At 42.4% G+C, this 21,156-nt stretch overlaps 3 protein-coding genes across 3 annotated transcripts; 1 reads left to right on the top strand and 2 right to left on the bottom strand.

Moving 5' to 3' along the window:
- Positions 1 to 3,688: 3,688 nt before the first annotated feature.
- On the bottom strand, positions 3,689 to 5,392 carry LOC101479546 (monocyte chemotactic protein 1B). The gene is made up of 3 exons (XM_014411862.3): positions 5,236 to 5,392; positions 4,455 to 4,572; positions 3,689 to 4,365 (listed from the first exon to the last, which is right to left on the bottom strand). Exons 1-3 carry the CDS (start codon positions 5,300 to 5,302, stop codon positions 4,251 to 4,253), a joined length of 300 nt encoding a protein of 99 aa, XP_014267348.1. The 5' UTR covers positions 5,303 to 5,392; the 3' UTR covers positions 3,689 to 4,250.
- Positions 5,393 to 11,676: 6,284 nt separating this feature from the next.
- LOC143419738 (monocyte chemotactic protein 1B-like) lies at positions 11,677 to 13,382 on the bottom strand. The gene is made up of 3 exons (XM_076887090.1): positions 13,224 to 13,382; positions 12,443 to 12,560; positions 11,677 to 12,353 (listed from the first exon to the last, which is right to left on the bottom strand). The coding sequence occupies exons 1-3, from the start codon at positions 13,288 to 13,290 to the stop codon at positions 12,239 to 12,241; spliced, it is 300 nt and encodes a 99-aa protein (XP_076743205.1). The 5' UTR covers positions 13,291 to 13,382; the 3' UTR covers positions 11,677 to 12,238.
- A 5,456-nt stretch (positions 13,383 to 18,838) lies between these two features.
- LOC106675229 (monocyte chemotactic protein 1B-like) lies at positions 18,839 to 20,440 on the top strand. The gene is made up of 3 exons (XM_014409343.4): positions 18,839 to 18,971; positions 19,502 to 19,619; positions 19,709 to 20,440. Exons 1-3 carry the CDS (start codon positions 18,905 to 18,907, stop codon positions 19,821 to 19,823), a joined length of 300 nt encoding a protein of 99 aa, XP_014264829.3. The 5' UTR covers positions 18,839 to 18,904; the 3' UTR covers positions 19,824 to 20,440.
- The last annotated feature ends 716 nt before the right edge of the window (positions 20,441 to 21,156 follow it).

Below are 21,156 nucleotides of genomic sequence, written 5' to 3'. Positions count from 1 at the left end.
TATGTCAGGTTGGGTATCAGACGCCACCTCTCTGGGGACATCTCAGGCCCTCCAAGGTTTGGAGGCCTATCTCCACCCACCACCACTTCCCCTGCCAGTGGCGGACTCCCTCAGACATCGGTGCGTTGGTGGTTCTTTGTGTCCGGGGATGGGCGTCCAGGTACACACCGGCTCACTCCTTGGCGGCCGCTTATCGGGGCCTGGAGCCTGGGGCTCGCTCGGGCCACTTCGGAGGTGGGGTGCCCCCGGCCTCTCGGCCTGGGGCTCGGTCACTCAGGCACGGCTGGCTGCCGGCGAAGCTCACGGGCGCGTCACTGCAACTCCCCCTGTCTTCTGCTCCGCAGCTGCTGAGTGAGCCCTCATCTGGGACTTTCCTCAGCTCTTTCTGGGACAGTGGCGCGGCTGCCCCTCTGTTGGTCTTCCTTGGTCTCTTGTGTTCTGGGGGCCTCTGGATGTCTGGAGTTTTGATCTCCTCCATACCTGCTTCATACCCTGGAGGACGGGGCTGTGGCCCCCCCACACTCCCTAGCAGATCGTTACATGGAGAAACCTTTGGAATACAAGCGCGCTGATCCACACAGGTATGCACACAGGTGTACACACGGGTATTCACAGACGCGGACTACAGCTTTCTTGGCTGCTGCCTCAAAGCACATTGTGCGCTGTCTATCTTGCGTGCTGCACAATATCGTTTATTACTTAGTATCTACTGATATTTACTGCTAGCTAGTTTATTGTGATGGTGCCGTTTTTTTTATTATGTTGCTCTTTGTTGTTTGCTTTCTCTTCTGTTTTTTTTCTCCATACAGGTGACCCAGGTGTTTTTTTTTTTTTTGTTGTTTGGTTTTTTTTTTTTCTTTCTTCCCCCCCTTCTCACCGTCTCTTCTCCCTTTGGTTTTCTTTCTCTCCCTCTCTTTCTTTCATTCTTTCTCCCTGTCCTATCCCCCAGTCATGTCTGTCCCGTTTGTAGGAACTGAAAATAAAATAAATTCATAATTATAATAAAGGTCAATCAAATGGACCAATATGGCAAGACCATGATGATCCACTTGGTAAAATAAATCCGCTTGGCATCTTTCTTGGCCTTAAGACAACAATTCTGATGGCTAAAGATCCAAACGGGACACAAAAAAAAAAAAAAAAAAAAAAAAAAACCCAACCCATCCCCATAAAGTCTGTGTCTGCTCTCAGTCCACCTAATTATAGACCCAGTTTTAACCTTCCTCTTATTTCACAAAATCTGAAGAAATGTCCCAAAAGTTTTAAAAGGATGCTGGAAAAGAGATTTTTAACAGGATTATTCATGATGAAGACATGCAGCATTAACCATTTTGCTATTATCGGCAGCGTAAAAGCTTTTTGTGGCTAAAACCACCTGCTTGAGTCGTCCAAGGACCTGCTTGGAACACTTATCACCAATCCATCAAAATGAGATCTAATCAGATGATGTCTTAGAGCACAGCAAAATCATGTTAATAATTTGGTTCATTTCCTCCACATTACAAAGGTAAGTTAAAGGATAAATGTCCTACAGGCCTTTCTGGATGGCATAGGGACAGTGAATGAGTCCAGGCTAGGCTGGACCTCTGATGGTGTTCTTGGCTTTTAAGGCTCCACCTGAGATTGATTGCACACAGTTTGGCCACCAGCTGTTTTTATGATGTGCTGGAGAGCTCTCCTGTTCAGAGACATGCAACTAATGTACCATGCTGTGATGCAGTATGATGACAGATGCTGTGGTGGACCTCTGAAAACTGACCAGCACACAGACCTGTGGTGATTAGTAGAAACGTAGCTTTTCAATTTCAATTTCATTTATTTATACAGCGCCAAATAACAACAACAGTCCCCTCAAGGTGCTTTATATTGTAAGGTAGACTCTACAATAATAGATACAGAGAAAAAATTAACAAACGTATGACCCCCTATGAGCAAGCACTTTGGCGACAGTGGGAAGGAAAAACTCCCTTTTAACAGGAAGAAACCTCCGGCAGAACCAGGCTCAGGGAGGGGCGGGGCCATCTGCTGCGACCGGTTGGGGTGAGAGAAGGAAGACAGGATAAAGACATGCTGTGGAAGAGAGACAGAGGTTAATAACAAGTACGATTCAATGCAGAGAGGTCTGTTAACACATAATGACTGAGCAAGGTGACTGAAGAAGAAATACTCAGTGCATCATGGGAATCTCCCAGCAACCTACACCTGTTGCAGCATAACTAAGGGAGGATTCTGTCATGCTCCTGGTTTGGTGACCCAGCGTTTTGTGTTTCCTTTTGGTATCATCTTATGTTTTGTGGTAATTCTTATTTTGTATTTGGGCTTAGGGTTTGGTTCTTGTGTTTAGTGCTTTAGTGTTCTCCCTTCTGTGCTTTGTTCGTGTCCCTGAGTTTGTCTTTGTGAATTTCTGTTTTACTTTGAAGGTCTGGGTCTCTTATCACTGTGTCAGTTTGTGTCTTCCTGTCATCCTGTGAATTAGGATCAGCTGTGCTCCACTCCTGTGTGTCATTACCTGATTACCTTGTTTGTATTTATAGTGTATGCCTGCTTGTGTTCCTCGTCGGTTCGTCTGTGTTATTCTGCGTCTCTCTGCTCCACATTCTTCTCTCCATTTCCAGCTCTCCATCCCCTGCCTACTGCCTTGTGTCTTTCCCTGCGTGTGACTTTGTCAGTTATGGTTTTGTGTTTTGTTATTATGAGTTTTCCCCAGTTTAGGTTTATGTTCAGTTCTGCCCTCACCTTTCTTATTGTGCACTGTAAATAAACCCACTCGCACCTCCGCCACTGTCTGCAACATGGGTCCTCATTCACTCCATCACACAACTGCTGCCCCAGCCGTGACAGATTCAGGGTCACCTGGTCCAGACCTGACTATATGATTTAGAAAAAAGGAAAGTTTTAAGCCTAATCTTAAAAGTAGAGATAGTGTCTGTCTCCTGAATCCAAACTGGAAGCTGGTTCCACAGAAGAGGGGCCTGAAAACTGAAGGCTCTGCCTCCCATTCTACTTTTAAATACTCTAGGAACAACAAGTAAGCCTGCAGTGTGAGAGCGAAGTGCTCTAATAGGGTGATATGGTACTACAAGGTCATTAAGATAAGATGGGGCCTGATTATTTAAGACCTTGTATGTGAGGAGCAGGATTTTGAATTCTGGTTGTAACAGGAAGCCAATGAAGGGGAAATCTGCTCTCTCTTTCTAGTCCCTGTCAGGACTCTTGCTGCAGCATTTTGGATTAACTGAAGGTTTTTCAGGGAGTTTTTAGGACTTCCTGATGATAATGAATTGCAGTAGTCCAGCCTGGAAGTAATAAATGCATGAAGTAGTTTTTCAGCGTCACTCTGAGACAGGATATTTCAAATTTTAGAGATATTTCAAAAATGGAAGAAAGCAGTCTTACATATTTGTTTAATTTGTGCATTGAAGGACATGTCCTGGTCAAAAATGACTCCAAGGTTCTTGGCTTTGCTTTGTGTAATCTAACAAACAGCAACATGTTTAAAACTGAGTTTAAAAATTTTCTGAATCACAGGCAAGCAAGGATTTGCTTAAGTGTCATTTCCTGTTTGTTTTTTTTTAAAGTGAAGGTTGAACTCTACACCTGCAAAGGACATCAGTAGTTGTTCCATTGTCTGTTTATGTGACACGAGCTGTTACACTCTGTAAGAAGACACACAATGACAAAGTTTCACTGATCCTTTATCCTTTATTTTAAAGTGAAGTTTTCAGCACAATCATAAAAACACAAATACTTAAGTTTTACATCAAAACCAAGCGAACTGTCCACAGTGCAGGAACAGTGCTGCAGCCCATAGCTTATACTCTGCTGTTTACTGATGACACCATGTGGAGGTGGGAGGCACTGCTCTTTCACAAAGAACAGCTTCTCAAGTCATTTCAGATTACACTCCAAAGTATCACAGTGCTTACGGTCAGACTTTCAGTGTTGTATTAAGCAAAAACACTCGTTATTCAGTATAATAAGATAAATAATCAAAGTCAGAAATGTAAAAATATTAAATATCAGTATTAAAAGAACGACAGAGTAAACAAACAAAGAAATGTTTGGACTTGAGGAAATTATTCCTATTTGCAAATGAATCTCATAATTATGTCTTTAAGTATAAGAATATCTGATACAGATTCAGCATGTAGACAGAAGAGCTGCTGTTTGGTTATACAAACTTCCAGCATTTAAACATATAAACTGTCCAGGTTTTGTCCATGAAGGCTCTTCCAAAGTAGTTTCCATGGTTACAGGTTGGATGTCTGTCCTGGGACGGCTTTGGCATCCAGGTAGCTGATGAGCTGCTTCACCCAGGGGGCTGAAGGTCTGACACACAGCTGTCGGCCTGCCACTGTGTTCAGCCTGAAGGTTCACAGAAAGAGGAGAGTCAGAGGATGGAGGGGCAGGTTTGGTGATGGTGGTGATGTGTGTTTGTGAGGTTGTGTACTTACAGGATGGCGGACTTGGAGCAGCGCTGGCTGGTCTTGGCGTAGCTGACCACTCTTCCTTTAGGCACTTCCTGGTCATTGAAGCGGAAGCAGCACTTTTTTGGGCCAGTACCGCGCATACCTGCAAACAAACAGGAACAAGTTAACAACTGAGCCACTGACACAGCACCACATCATCTGCTTCCTGGTTTTTGTTCCGATTCAGTTTCCTGCTGGCTGGTGTGAGGTCACATCTGATACTGTATGTTTAGTTGACGACACTGTGCAACTGCTCATTTGTTCCCCTGAGTTATGAAGTGGTCAGATTTGTCATGTGACCTGTCCTCTGTTTACTGTATCTATGAAGTAATATGTTAATATTAAGTTTAATGCTGCATTAACATGAATTATTTTCATATTGCACATTAGAATGGACTCTTTATCTTAGACAAACTACTGAATGCTACAGCTTTAATGGTTCATGACTTTAGCTTCAGAAATAGAATTTCTTTCTAGTAACTCCTATGAATGAAAAAGATTGAAGAAAAGTTTCATACATTGTTTATCAAAAATAAAATCAATAGCTTGCTATTAATGGTCTATTAGTTTGTAAATAAAACAGCCAAGAATTATTGTTGCTTTGTAATAAAATTAATGATTTGAGTGATTTGTTTTTGTTTTTCTCAATTAAAAATTAAAAAAACATTTTATTGTTACGTATAAACGCTGAATATCATATTAATATTAATTTCAAATTGTTATTCATCACACAGTGTAAAGGTCAGATCATTAAAACGAGCCTTACCCTCAGTCAGAGCGATGACAGCCAGCATGAGCACAACCACAGACAGAGCGAGACGAGGAGCGGCCATCCTGAAGTTTGTTTGTTGGCTTCGTGTTGCAACAGTGGATTAAAGTCTCAGCTGAGCTCTGTTGGCTTGTTCTCTGTGCTGTGTCACTGCTGTCCACCTGCTTCACATTTATACAGTTGGAAGAAGAAGCGGGGCAGACCCTGTTGTGCATCTTGGAAAAATTTGTGACGTGTCGAGTTTCACTAAAACAGGGAACTGTTCAGTTTCCCTTTTCACTACGCCTCTCTCAAATGGGACCAAAGTAGATCTCTCTGGTCTGTCCAACTTCCTATGTGCTTTCTATTCTGACACCACAGACCTTTCATTGCTGATGCAGTGTGAAACAGTTAAGTGTCTATATAGGACATATCAGTATTCAGACATGTATTTGTTCAACCCCGTGGAGTTTCCCCTATATATGGATTAATATGGACTTAGCTGCCTGCTGCGTCCTCTTTATGCTAAGAGCAGTCCCACCTTTCAGCCACTCTGCACATTTCGAGCTTTCTTAGGGTAAACTTTTATTCTGAGTCGATTCCCGTGTCTGAGTCCAGCTGTTGTGAAACTGTAACAGCAACATAAGTGATACTTGTTTTACAGTATTGGAGCGCTCTCATAGGGCAACTTTATATGAAGAAGAGCAGAAACAAATGTTCCTCAGATTTCAACCTTTTTCTCTCGATGTGGCTGAAACACAGTCTGGTGAACATCCAGACAATCAGTTAATAGAAGAAGATGAAATGGGTTGAAGATGGACTTCAGGAGATTTCAGGAGTGAAAAGTCCTGAAATCACCAAAGCATTTGCTCATAGCAGGTCATGTGACTGTGGGGGTTTCTGTGTTTACCTTGTATTATTGTAGGGTCTTTATCTTATAAAATAAAGCGCTTCGAAACAACTGTTGTTGTGATTTGGCGCTATTTAAATAAAGTTGAATTTAACTGCTTTAAACCTGCATTTCTTCTAATGACCAACAGGTGGAGCCACTCCTGTGGTTTCAGAAAGAAGTCTGCTATAAACGTCACTGTAGCTGCTTTGTTGTGTGACCTCAGTAAAAAGTTTCCTGGTGGTTTGATGGTCTCAGCTGATATTTTCAAGTCCTCCGAAATATCACATAATGTTCATTTTGTACGTTGTGGTTCCCACTAGTGTAACAAGGATCATAAAGCCAGGTGTGTTTTAGGGTGGGCTTAGCTTGTGTGGTTGATAAATGCTGAAAACTGACAAAAGTCTCAGCTTCATGCTTCACACATGCAGAACTATCACTGGGTGATGTCTGGGTGGCTGTGCCCACCTGGTGTATTTGTTTAATATACAGTCTGTGGATAAACTAGTACTAAAAACTGTCTGTGCTGAATTTTTAACATGTACAGAAAAGCAGCAGGGACAATGTGCATCACCCTCACAATGTTGTGTAACAGGTGACATTTGTCATGCACATCTGCACGCAGGCTAACTCCATCCATCACCTCTCTCTCTCTCTCTTCTTTTCACCGTCACCACTGAAAACAAGAAGAGGCTCAGAGTTGATCCATGATGTAATCCCGCCTCCACCCTCAACCGGTCCGTCCCTCCTACCACACACCTCACCACTCTCTTGCTTTCGTCATACATGTCCTGCTCCACCCTCACATACTTCTCTGCCACTGCAGACTTCCTCACACAGCACCACAGTTCATCTCTTGGCATTCAGTCATATGGTTTGTCTAGATTCACAAAGACACAGTGCAACTCCTTCTCTGTCATCTCCTGTACTACTGACTACTTTCTTCATGTCTCTACCTCATCACTTACTGGTGAGTCTATTATTAGAAACCTTAAGTTAGAGACGTTGTGAGCTCAATCGATTGTATTCCACATGAGTATCCAGCGTTTGGACAGGAAGCAGAGATGCAGTTGTAGATGGCTCTGCAACTTCTCTCCTTCTGTCATCCTCCAACAACCCTCCCGCTCCACCACAACCACCCACACATGCAGGGCCTTGGAGTAGGGGTATGTCACCAGGGTGCAGAGGAGGCTACCCCCCCCCTCTGTCCCCTTCTGGCTGCCTCTGCCTCAATTTTATCCCACAACTTAGACATTCACATTACTCACACTCTCATTACACATACATATAGGATCTTGGGGGTGGGCACGATACACGGAGTCCAAATTACCATCAGGGTGTATACCTCACCCCTGGCGTCGTTGCCCACCTCTCAATTTTAAATACACTTAGACATTGAGGGCTAGCAGGAGGGACTATGCGCTTACCTGCTGCTCTCTGGCAGGTAGCTCCATGCCCTCCTGGGTTTTAATTGCACCTTAGAACACACATGCATCAACACTACAATGAGTGGGTGGAGGGAGGTTTGGAGTCTTCTCTCACCCCCATTCTCTGCGGCCTGCTGGAGCGGGGGGGCTAGGAGGAGTTGGCCGTCCGACTGCGGTCTGGAGTGTGGGGCCTCCCTGCTGCTGCGGAGTCGGGGCGGTCTGCTTCTCCCCACCGCAGGGAAAAGGGTAACACCACCTGGGTCTGGGTGCAGTTCCCCCCTCCAGGGGCAAGGGTACCTAGACCCGGTTTGTAGGGTACGCTTGGGGAGTGTGATCGTGTGTACAGCGTCTCTTTATGTCTGTCTCCACGTTGGTTGAGTGTGGAGTGAGTGCATATGAGAGCATGAGGGTGGGAATGGATGTTTGTATCTGTGTGTGCCTGTATGTCTGTGTCTATATGTCAGGTTGGGTATCAGACGCCACCTCTCTGGGGACACCTCAGGCCCTCCAAGGTTTGGAGGCCTATCTCCACCCACCACCACTTCCCCTGCCAGTGGCGGACTCCCTCAGGTGTCGGTGCGTTGGTGGTTCTTTGTGTCCGGGGATGGGCGTCCAGGTACACACCGGCTCACTCCTTGGCGGCCGCTTATCGGGGCCTGGAGCCTGGGGCTCGCTCGGGCCACTTCAGAGGTGGGGTGCCCCCGGCCTCTCGGCCTGGGGCTCGGTCACTCAGGCACGGCTGGCTGCCGGCGGAGCTCACGGGCGCGTCACTGCAACTCCCCCTGTCTTCTGCTCCGCGGCTGCTGAGTGAGCCCTCATCTGGGACTCTCCTCAGCTCTTTCTGGGACAGTGGCGCGGCTGCCCCTTTGTTGGTCTTCCTTGGTCTCTTGTATTCTGGGGGCCTCTGGATGTCTGGAGTTTTGATCTCCTCCATACCTGCTTCATACCCTGGAGGACGGGGCTGTGGCTCCCCACACTCCCTAGCAGATCGTTACATGGAGAAACCTTTGGAATGCAAGCATGCTGATCCACACAGGTATGCACACAGGTGTACACACGGGTATTCACAGACGCGGACTACAGCTTTCTTGGCTGCTGCCTCAAAGCACATTGTGCGCTGTCTATCTTGCGTGCTGCACAATATCGTTTATTACTTAGTATCTACTGATATTTACTGCTAGCTAGTTTATTGTGATGGTGCCGTTTTTTTTATTATGTTGCTCTTTGTTGTTTGCTTTCTCTTCTGTTTTTTTTCTCCATACAGGTGACCCAGGTGTTTTGTTTTTTTTTGTTGTTTGGTTTTTTTTTTTCTTTCTTCCCCCCCTTCTCACCGTCTCTTCTCCCTTTGGTTTTCTTTCTCTCCCTCTCTTTCTTTCATTCTTTCTCCCTGTCCTATCCCCCAGTCATGTCTGTCCCGTTTGTAGGAACTGAAAATAAAATAAATTCATAATTATAATAAAGGTCAATCAAATGGACCAATATGGCAAGACCATGATGATCCACTTGGTAAAATAAATCCGCTTGGCATCTTTCTTGGCCTTAAGACAACAATTCTGATGGCTAAAGATCCAAACGGGACACAAAAAACAAAAAAAAAAACAAAAAAAACCCAACCCATCCCCATAAAGTCTGTGTCTGCTCTCAGTCCACCTAATTATAGACCCAGTTTTAACTTTCCTCTTATTTCACAAAATCTGAAGAAATGTCCCAAAAGTTTTAAAAGGATGCTGGAAAAGAGATTTTTAACAGGATTATTCATGATGAAGACATGCAGCATTAACCATTTTGCTATTATCGGCAGCGTAAAAGCTTTTTGTGGCTAAAACCACCTGCTTGAGTCGTCCAAGGACCTGCTTGGAACACTTATCACCAATCCATCAAAATGAGATCTAATCAGATGATGTCTTAGAGCACAGCAAAATCATGTTAATAATTTGGTTCATTTCCTCCACATTACAAAGGTAAGTTAAAGGATAAATGTCCTACAGGCCTTTCTGGATGGCATAGGGACAGTGAATGAGTCCAGGCTAGGCTGGACCTCTGATGGTGTTCTTGGCTTTTAAGGCTCCACCTGAGATTGATTGCACACAGTTTGGCCACCAGCTGTTTTTATGATGTGCTGGAGAGCTCTCCTGTTCAGAGACATGCAACTAATGTACCATGCTGTGATGCAGTATGATGACAGATGCTGTGGTGGACCTCTGAAAACTGACCAGCACACAGACCTGTGGTGATTAGTAGAAACGTAGCTTTTCAATTTCAATTTCATTTATTTATACAGCGCCAAATAACAACAACAGTCCCCTCAAGGTGCTTTATATTGTAAGGTAGACTCTACAATAATAGATACAGAGAAAAAATTAACAAACGTATGACCCCCTATGAGCAAGCACTTTGGCGACAGTGGGAAGGAAAAACTCCCTTTTAACAGGAAGAAACCTCCGGCAGAACCAGGCTCAGGGAGGGGCGGGGCCATCTTCTGCGACCGGTTGGGGTGAGAGAAGGAAGACAGGATAAAAGACATGCTGTGGAAGAGAGACAGAGGTTAATAACAAGTACGATTCAATGCAGAGAGGTCTGTTAACACATAATGACTGAGCAAGGTGACTGAAGAAGAAATACTCAGTGCATCATGGGAATCTCCCAGCAACCTACACCTGTTGCAGCATAACTAAGGGAGGATTCTGTCATGCTCCTGGTTTGGTGACCCAGCGTTTTGTGTTTCCTTTTGGTATCATCTTATGTTTTGTGGTAATTCTTATTTTGTATTTGGGCTTAGGGTTTGGTTCTTGTGTTTAGTGCTTTAGTGTTCTCCCTTCTGTGCTTTGTTCGTGTCCCTGAGTTTGTCTTTGTGAATTTCTGTTTTACTTTGAAGGTCTGGGTCTCTTATCACTGTGTCAGTTTGTGTCTTCCTGTCATCCTGTGAATTAGGATCAGCTGTGCTCCACTCCTGTGTGTCATTACCTGATTACCTTGTTTGTATTTATAGTGTATGCCTGCTTGTGTTCCTCGTCGGTTCGTCTGTGTTATTCTGCGTCTCTCTGCTCCACATTCTTCTCTCCATTTCCAGCTCTCCATCCCCTGCCTACTGCCTTGTGTCTTTCCCTGCGTGTGACTTTGTCAGTTATGGTTTTGTGTTTTGTTATTATGAGTTTTCCCCAGTTTAGGTTTATGTTCAGTTCTGCCCTCACCTTTCTTATTGTGCACTGTAAATAAACCCACTCGCACCTCCGCCACTGTCTGCAACATGGGTCCTCATTCACTCCATCACACAACTGCTGCCCCAGCCGTGACAGATTCAGGGTCACCTGGTCCAGACCTGACTATATGATTTAGAAAAAAGGAAAGTTTTAAGCCTAATCTTAAAAGTAGAGATAGTGTCTGTCTCCTGAATCCAAACTGGAAGCTGGTTCCACAGAAGAGGGGCCTGAAAACTGAAGGCTCTGCCTCCCATTCTACTTTTAAATACTCTAGGAACAACAAGTAAGCCTGCAGTGTGAGAGCGAAGTGCTCTAATAGGGTGATATGGTACTACAAGGTCATTAAGATAAGATGGGGCCTGATTATTTAAGACCTTGTATGTGAGGAGCAGGATTTTGAATTCTGGTTGTAACAGGGAGCCAATGAAGGGGAAATCTGCTCTCTCTTTCTAGTCCCTGTCAGGACTCTTGCTGCAGCATTTTGGATTAACTGAAGGTTTTTCAGGGAGTTTTTAGGACTTCCTGATGATAATGAATTGCAGTAGTCCAGCCTGGAAGTAATAAATGCATGAAGTAGTTTTTCAGCGTCACTCTGAGACAGGATATTTCAAATTTTAGAGATGTTTCAAAAATGGAAGAAAGCAGTCTTACATATTTGTTTAATTTGTGCATTGAAGGACATGTCCTGGTCAAAAATGACTCCAAGGTTCTTGGCTTTGCTTTGTGTAATCTAACAAACAGCAACATGTTTAAAACTGAGTTTAAAAATTTTCTGAATCACAGGCAAGCAAGGATTTGCTTAAGTGTCATTTCCTGTTTGTTTTTTTTTAAAGTGAAGGTTGAACTCTACACCTGCAAAGGACATCAGTAGTTGTTTCATTGTCTGTTTATGTGACACGAGCTGTTACACTCTGTAAGAAGACTCACAATGACAAAGTTTCACTGATCCTTTATCCTTTATTTTAAAGTGAAGTTTTCAGCACAATCATAAAAACACAAATACTTAAGTTTTACATCAAAACCAAGCGAACTGTCCACAGTGCAGGAACAGTGCTGCAGCCCATAGCTTATACTCTGCTGTTTACTGATGACACCATGTGGAGGTGGGAGGCACTGCTCTTTCACAAAGAACAGCTTCTCAAGTCATTTCAGATTACACTCCAAAGTATCACAGTGCTTACGGTCAGACTTTCAGTGTTGTATTAAGCAAAAACACTCGTTATTCAGTATAATAAGATAAATAATCAAAGTCAGAAATGTAAAAATATTAAATATCAGTATTAAAAGAACGACAGAGTAAACGAACAAAGAAATGTTTGGACTTGAGGAAATTATTCCTATTTGCAAATGAATCTCATAATTATGTCTTTAAGTATAAGAATATCTGATACAGATTCAGCATGTAGACAGAAGAGCTGCTGTTTGGTTATACAAACTTCCAGCATTTAAACATATAAACTGTCCAGCTTTTGTCCATGAAGGCTCTTCCAAAGTAGTTTCCATGGTTACAGGTTGGATGTCTGTCCTGGGACGGCTTTGGCATCCAGGTAGCTGATGAGCTGCTTCACCCAGGGGGCTGAAGGTCTGACACACAGCTGTCGGCCTGCCACTGTGTTCAGCCTGAAGGTTCACAGAAAGAGGAGAGTCAGAGGATGGAGGGGCAGGTTTGGTGATGGTGGTGATGTGTGTTTGTGAGGTTGTGTACTTACAGGATGGCGGACTTGGAGCAGCGCTGGCTGGTCTTGGCGTAGCTGACTACTCTTCCTTTAGGCACTTCCTGGTCATTGAAGCGGAAGCAGCACTTTTTTGGGCCAGTACCGCGCATACCTGCAAACAAACAGGAACAAGTTAACAACTGAGCCACTGACACAGCACCACATCATCTGCTTCCTGGTTTTTGTTCCGATTCAGTTTCCTGCTGGCTGGTGTGAGGTCACATCTGATACTGTATGTTTAGTTGACGACACTGTGCAACTGCTCATTTGTTCCCCTGAGTTATGAAGTGGTCAGATTTGTCATGTGACCTGTCCTCTGTTTACTGTATCTATGAAGTAATATGTTAATATTAAGTTTAATGCTGCATTAACATTAATTATTTTCATATTGCACATTAGAATGGACTCTTTATCTTAGACAAACTACTGAATGCTACAGCTTTAATGGTTCATGACTTTAGCTTCAGAAATAGAATTTCTTTCTAGTAACTCCTATGAATGAAAAAGATTGAAGAAAAGTTTCATAAATTGTTTATCAAAAATAAAATCAATAGCTTGCTATTAATGGTCTATTAGTTTGTAAATAAAACAGCCAAGAATTATTGTTGCTTTGTAATAAAATTAATGATTTGAGTGATTTGTTTTTGGTTTTCTCAATTAAAAATTAAAAAAACATTTTATTGTTACGTATAAACGCTGAATATCATATTAATATTAATTTCAAATTGTTATTCATCACACAGTGTAAAGGTCAGATCATTAAAACGAGCCTTACCCTCAGTCAGAGCGATGACAGCCAGCATGAGCACAACCACAGACAGAGCGAGACGAGGAGCGGCCATCCTGAAGTTTGTTTGTTGGCTTCGTGTTGCAACAGTGGATTAAAGTCTCAGCTGAGCTCTGTCGGCTTGTTCTCTGTGCTGTGTCACTGCTGTCCACCTGCTTCACATTTATACAGTTGGAAGAAGAAGCGGGGCAGACCCTGTTGTGCATCTTGGAAAGTTTGTGACGAGTCGAGTTTCACTAAAACAGGGAACTGTTCAGTTTCCCTTTTCACTACGCCTCTCTCAAATGGGATCAAAGTAGATCTCTCTGGTCTGTCCAACTTCCTATGTGCTTTCTATTCTGACACCACAGACCTTTCATTGTTGATACAGTGTGAAACAGTTAAGTGTCTTTATATCAGACATATGAGTTTTCAGACAAAACAAAGGTGCCAAAGGTCAGTTTAATAAGTTGTACTTACTGCAGCTTCTCATGAATCCTCTCAATCTCCAAGATTGTGTTAAACAATCTGGTTAAAAAGTCCACTGCCCTCTCTTTAATCAGTCTCCATATCTCCACAGTAATGTCATCTGCACCAACCTCCTTTCCACTCTTCATTCTCTTCACAGCTGCCGGCATTTCCTTCTTACTGATCCTCTTTACCTTCTGAATAACTAACAGTTATTCATCTTTCTACTTCGCTCTACCTCATTTTCTTCTTTTTTCAGCCTCAAAGTACTCCTTCCTTCTTCTCAGCACCCCTCTTCACCTATCAGTACATTTCCATCTCTTTCCTTCATCACCCTAATCTGCTGCACATCCTTTCCAGATTGGCCTCTCTGCCTAGCCAGTCGATAGTCCTTCTTTCCTTCTCTAGTTATAAAAAGGGAAATAAAAATCAGTTTTTATTAATGAGTCAGTTTGTATCTTTCATAAAACAGTACTGGAGCTTGTAATTTTTTTCCGGCCCCCCGCACAGTCAGACAAGGAGTGCGTATTCTCCATAAATTGCTGGCTGTCTGTCCAGAAAGCGACTTTGGCTTCACAGAAAATTGTGAAACTTTCTAGGGAACCTCTGCTATTATTAGGAGAGACGTCATCCATCTCACTGTAGATGGAGCAGCTCTTATTTTGAGAAAAATGAGTGCTTTTATTAAGCACCCCAAAACGTGACTATCCAGAGATGCAACCAGGAAGCAGAGCTGGAATCTTACACGCCTCTCTGCAGTGTCCCACCTCCTGTTATTCCCCCAACACCCCATCCACATATAGACTGTCTGCTCAGAATCCACCAAAAAATCCCAGCTAACTGTCAGTCCTCAACGCACAGGCAGAGGAGGAGGAGAGGCAGTAATCTTTCATTTTAGCCTATTAATCAACCAAAGACAGACAGACAGTTTTAATTCATTTGAAAGCCTGACTCTGACCTTTGTCCACCCTTCCTGAAAAACTCAAAAAAACATTTTTTGTTGTAATAATCTACCATCCCTCTAGCTCTTACTCAGAGTTACTCTCTGATTTCTCCACATTTTACCCGTGTTACCACTCAGTTATGATCAAATAAATAGTGCAGGTTATTTTAATATCTGTGTAGATGTTGAAAACGACAATTTCAAAACCTCATTTAACTTTTTATTAGACTCAATTGGCTTTTCTTAAACTGGAAATGATCCCACACTCTGGATCATGTCCTCACATATGGCATAGAAACTGCACATTTAACAGTGTTTCCTGAAATCATTTTTGATAACACATAATTTAAAAACAATGGACTACACAGCAGTGTACAATCAATTGCATTACACTAGATGTCTGTATATTAGAAACATCTTGTCTCAGAATGATGCTGAAAAACGAATATGTATATATTTGTGATATGCTGACCCCGGCTAGACAGATTTGGTAATAGTTTATAATACGTCCCATGCCTAAGGACGTAATTCTCCAAAAGTAATTCAAGGAAATCATTACACTGTAAGTCATTTTAAATAGTGTGCATTTTCATTGTAATTTTGCAGAAAACAAACAATATTTCCCCATCATTCAGTGTAAAACAGAAGCACAGCAATAATCATTTTGATGTGATACAACACCTTATAGCAGTGTTTCCGAACCTTTTGGAGCCACAGCAGATATTTCACATTAGAAAAATCACACAGCACACCACCAAACAAAAATGTCACAAAAAGCATTTTGATCATCAGTATAACTTTTTTGCTTTCTTCTCACCACTACTCGTGCTAGGGTCTTCATCTGGGCCGGAATTTCTCCAGAACCCAGGTCAGACTGACTACTTTTTTTCTTTTCAAATATTTATCTATTGCTATGAGGCATTGCGCTGTCTCTCTCGCAGCCTGACTATTATGTAATTTCTTTTTCGTCTTCTTCAGTTTTACTGGAAAAAGTTTTACTTTTCTACCAATTTAATTAGAGCACGTGGCTGTACTGCCCTCTAGTGGACGAGAATGTATTTTTTCTGCCCATTACACACGCTTAGAATTTTAAACTCAGTTTTAAACATGTTGCTGAGTTTGTTAAATGACACAAAGCAAAGCCAAGAACCTTGAAGTCATTTTTGATCAGGACATGTCCTTCAATGCACAAATTAAACAAATATGTAAGACTGCTTTCTTCCATTTTTGAAACATCTCTAAAATTAGAAATATCCTGTCTCAGAGTGATGCTGAAAAACTACTTCATGCATTTATTACTTCCAGGCTGGACTAGTGTAATTCATTATTATCAGGATGTCCTAAAAACTCCCTTAAAAACCTTCAGTTAATCCAAAATGCTGCAGCAAGAGTCCTGACAGGGACTAGAAAGAGAGAGCAGATTTCCCCTTCATTGGCTTCCTGTTACAACCAGAATTCAAAATCCTGCTCCTCACATACAAGGTCTTAAATAATCAGGCCCCATCTTATCTTAATGACCTTGTAGTACCATATCACCCTATTAGAGCACTTCACTCTCACACGGCAGGCCTACTTGTTGTTCCTAGAGTATTTAAAAGTAGAATGGGAGGCAGAGCCTTCAGTTTTCAGGCCCCTCTTCTGTGGAACCAGCTTCCAGTTTGGATTCAGGAGACAGACACTATCTCTACTTTTAAGATTAGGTTTGAAAGGGAGTTTTTCCTTCCCACTGTCGCCAAAGTGCTTGCTCATAGGGGATCACATGATTGTTACATTTTTCTCTGTATCTATTATTGTAGAGTCTACCTTACAATATAAAGCACCTTGAGGGGACTGTTGTTGTTATTTGGCGCTGTATAAATAAAAGAAATTGAAATTGAAAAGCTACGTTTCTACTAATCACCACAGGTCTGTGTGCTGGTCAGTTTTCAGAGGTCCACCACAGCATCTGTCATCATACTGCATCACAGCATGGTACATTAGTTGCATGTCTCTGAACAGGAGAGCTCTCCAGCACATCATAAAAACAGCTGGTGGCCAAACTGTGTGCAATCAATCTCAGGTGGAGCCTTAAAAGCCAAGAACACCATCAGAGGTCCAGCCTAGCCTGGACTCATTCACTGTCCCTATGCCATCCAGAAAGGCCTGTAGGACATTTATCCTTTAACTTACCTTTGTAATGTGGAGGAAATGAACCAAATTATTAACATGATTTTGCTGTGCTCTAAGACATCATCTGATTAGATCTCATTTTGATGGATTTCTTCAGATTTTGTGAAATAAGAGGAAAGTTAAAACTGGGTCTATAATTAGGTGGACTGGGAGCAGAAACAGACTTTATGGGGATGGGTTGTTGGAGGATGACAGAATGAGAGAAGTTGCAGAGCCATCTACAACTGCATCTCTGCTTCCTGTCCAAACGCTGGATACTCATGTGGAATACAATCGATTGAGCTCACAACGTCTCTAACTTAAGGTTTCTAATAATAGACTCACCAGTAAGTGATGAGGTAGGGACATGAAGAAAGTAGTCAGTAGTACAGGAGATGAGAAGGACAGAGAAGGAGTTGCACTGTGTCTTTGTGAATCTAGACAAACCATATGACTGAATGCCAAGAGATGAACTGTGGTGCTGTGTGAGGAAGTCTGCAGTGGCAGAGAAGTATGTGAGGGTGGAGCAGGACATGTATGACGAAAGCAAGAGAGTGGTGAGGTGTGTGGTAGGAGGGACGGACCGGTTGAGGGTGGGGGCGGGATTACATCATGGATCAACTCTCAGTCTCTTCTTGTTTTCAGTGGTGACGGTGAAAAGAAGAGAGAGAGAGAGAGGTGATGGATGGAGTTAGCCTGCGTGCAGATGTGCATGACAAATGTCACCTGTTACACAACATTGTGAGGGTGATGCACATTGTCCCTGCTGCTTTTCTGTACATGTTAAAAATTCAGCACAGACAGTTTTTAGTACTAGTTTATCCACAGACTGTATATTAAACAAATACACCAGGTGGGCACAGCCACCCAGACATCACCCAGTGATAGTTCTGCATGTGTGAAGCATGAAGCTGAGACTTTTGTCAGTTTTCAGCATTTATCAACCACACAAGCTAAGCCCACCCTAAAACACACCTGACTTTATGATCCTTGTTACACTAGTGGGAACCACAACGTACAAAATGAACATTATGTGATATTTCGGAGGACTTGAAAATATCAGCTGAGACCATCAAACCACCAGGAAACTTTTTACTGAGGTCACACAACAAAGCAGCTACAGTGACGTTTATAGCAGACTTCTTTCTGAAACCACAGGAGTGGCTCCACCTGTTGGTCATTAGAAGAAATGCAGGTTTAAAGCAGTTAAATTCAACTTTATTTATATAGCGCCAAATCACAACAACAGTTGTTTCGAAGCGCTTTATTTTATAAGATAAAGACCCTACAATAATACAAGGTAAACACAGAAACCCCCACAGTCACATGACCTGCTATGAGCAAATGCTTTGGTGATTTCAGGACTTTTCACTCCTGAAATCTCCTGAAGTCCATCTTCAACCCATTTCATCTTCTTCTATTAACTGATTGTCTGGATGTTCACCAGACTGTGTTTCAGCCACATCGAGAGAAAAAGGTTGAAATCTGAGGAACATTTGTTTCTGCTCTTCTTCATATAAAGTTGCCCTATGAGAGCGCTCCAATACTGTAAAACAAGTATCACTTATGTTGCTGTTACAGTTTCACAACAGCTGGACTCAGACACGGGAATCGACTCAGAATAAAAGTTTACCCTAAGAAAGCTCGAAATGTGCAGAGTGGCTGAAAGGTGGGACTGCTCTTAGCATAAAGAGGACGCAGCAGGCAGCTAAGTCCATATTGATCCCTAAACTTATATTTGGGAAACTTCACGGGGTTGAACAAATACATGTCTGAATACTGATATGTCCTATATAGACACTTAACTGTTTCACACTGCATCAGCAATGAAAGGTCTGTGGTGTCAGAATAGAAAGCACATAGGAAGTTGGACAGACCAGAGAGATCTACTTTGATCCCATTTGAGAGAGGCGTAGTGAAAAGGGAAACTGAACAGTTCCCTGTTTTAGTGAAACTCGACACGTCACAAATTTTTCCAAGATGCACAACAGGGTCTGCCCCGCTTCTTCTTCCAACTGTATAAATGTGAAGCAGTTGGACAGCAGTGACACAGCACAGAGAACAAGCCGACAGAGCTCAGCTGAGACTTTAATCCACTGTTGCAACACGAAGCCAACAAACAAACTTCAGGATGGCCGCTCCTCGTCTCGCTCTGTCTGTGGTTGTGCTCATGCTGGCTGTCATCGCTCTGACTGAGGGTAAGGCTCGTTTTAATGATCTGACCTTTACACTGTGTGATGAATAACAATTTCTTTCTCCTTTAAATGTAATATTAATTCATATTCAACGTATATATAAAACAAACAAAAAACAAAATAAAGCACACACAAGTCTCAGGACATTCAAATGTGCAATGTGAAAATAATAACTCAAAGTGATGATTATATATCTAAATGTCGGCAATGACTAGACAATAATTTCTAATGAAAACAGCAGAGCTGAACAAATCTGAAAGTAAAATAATTAATGTTAATGCAGCATTAAACTTAATATTAACATATTACTTCATAGATACAGTAAACAGAGGACAGGTCACATGACAAATCTGACCACTTCATAACTCAGGGGAACAAATGAGCAGTTGCACAGTGTCATCAACTAAACATACAGTATCAGATGTGACCTCACACCAGCCAGCAGGAAACTGAATCGGAACAAAAACCAGGAAGCAGATGATGTGGTGCTGTGTCAGTGGCTCAGTTGTTAACTTGTTCCTGTTTGTTTGCAGGTATGCGCGGTGCTGGCCCAAAAAAGTGCTGCTTCCGCTTCAATGACCAGGAAGTGCCTAAAGGAAGAGTGGTCAGCTACGTCAAGACCAGCCAGCGCTGCTCCAAGCCCGCCATCCTGTAAGTACACAACCTCACAAACACACATCACCACCATCACCAAACCTGCCCCTCCATCCTCTGACTCTCCTCTTTCTGTGAACCTTCAGGCTGAACACAGTGGCAGGCCGACAGCTGTGTGTCAGACCTTCAGCCCCCTGGGTGAAGCAGCTCATCAGCTACCTGGATGCCAAAGCCGTCCCAGGACAGACATCCAACCTGTAACCATGGAAACTACTTTGGAAGAGCCTTCATGGACAAAAGCTGGACAGTTTATATGTTTAAATGCTAGAAGTTTGTATAACCAAACAGCAGCTCTTCTGTCTACATGCTGAATCTGTATCAGATATTCTTATACTTAAAGACATAATTATGAGATTCATTTGCAAATAGGAATAATTTCCTGCAATCCAAACATTTCTTTGTTTGTTTACTCTGTCGTTCTTTTAATACTGATATTTAATATTTTTACATTTCTGACTTTGAATATTTATCTTATTATACTGAATAACGAGTGTTTTTGCTTAATACAACACTGAAAGTCTGACCGTAAGCACTGTGATACTTTGGAGTGTAATCTGAAATGACTTGAGAATCTGTTCTTTGTGAAAGAGCAGTGCCTCCCACCTCCACATGGTGTCATCAGTAAACAGCAGAGTATAAGCTATAGGCTGCAGCACTGTTCCTGCACTGTGGACAGTTCGCTTGGTTTTGATGTAAAACTTAAGTATTTGTGTTTTTATGATTGTGCTGAAAACTTCACTTCAAAATAAAGGATAAAGGATCAGTGAAACTTTGTCATTGTGAGTCTTCTTCCAGACTGGAACTGTATACATCTCCAGTATCCCTATGGGCAGTTTGGTTAGTGTTTGTAAACACTTTGTTTTTTGCATGCTACTACTAAGTTGAGTCCTAAATTAAAATTAAAGAATAAATGAAAGTTTGTCTTTGCAGTTTTTTTTAGTTTTTTTTCTCATAAAGTAACAATTTGTGCCACTTAAATAAACGGTAAAGAAACTGCTGGTTTTCCAAAGGAACACCAGAGAGCCCTGCTAAACAGATCACATCCTGTGATGTGCAGATTGGTTGCTATATTAAGTTAGCATCAGTTCAAAGCTCTTGGTCATGCTCGTGCTTTGCTGCTTAGTTAGAGCTGGGTCATGATGCCAGCACTCCTGTAAATTTACAGTGTACAGAATTAAAAACTTCAATACCGATCACTTCCTGAATAACAATATTCTTTGCAAGGAGCAAGTGTTCCTTGAAAGAGTAGTTGTCAAACAGCTAACAGATCATCTGCAGAGGAATGGCTTATTTGAAGAGTTTCAGTCAGGTTTCAGAGCTCATCACAGCACAGAAACAGTTTTAGTGAAGGTTACAAATGATCTTCTTATGGCCTCTGACAGTGGACTCATCTCTGTGCTTGTCCTGTTAGACCTTAGTGCAGCATTCAATACTGTTGAACATAATATTCTATTAGCACGATTAGAGCACGTTGTGGGTATCTCAGGTACTGTGCTGCAGTGGTTTGTATCATATCTAATTAATAGACTCCAAT

Source organism: Maylandia zebra, linkage group LG7 (assembly GCF_041146795.1).
Source record: "Maylandia zebra isolate NMK-2024a linkage group LG7, Mzebra_GT3a, whole genome shotgun sequence".
NCBI lineage: Eukaryota > Metazoa > Chordata > Actinopteri > Cichliformes > Cichlidae > Maylandia > Maylandia zebra.
This window is presented reverse-complemented; position numbering and strand designations above follow the sequence as displayed.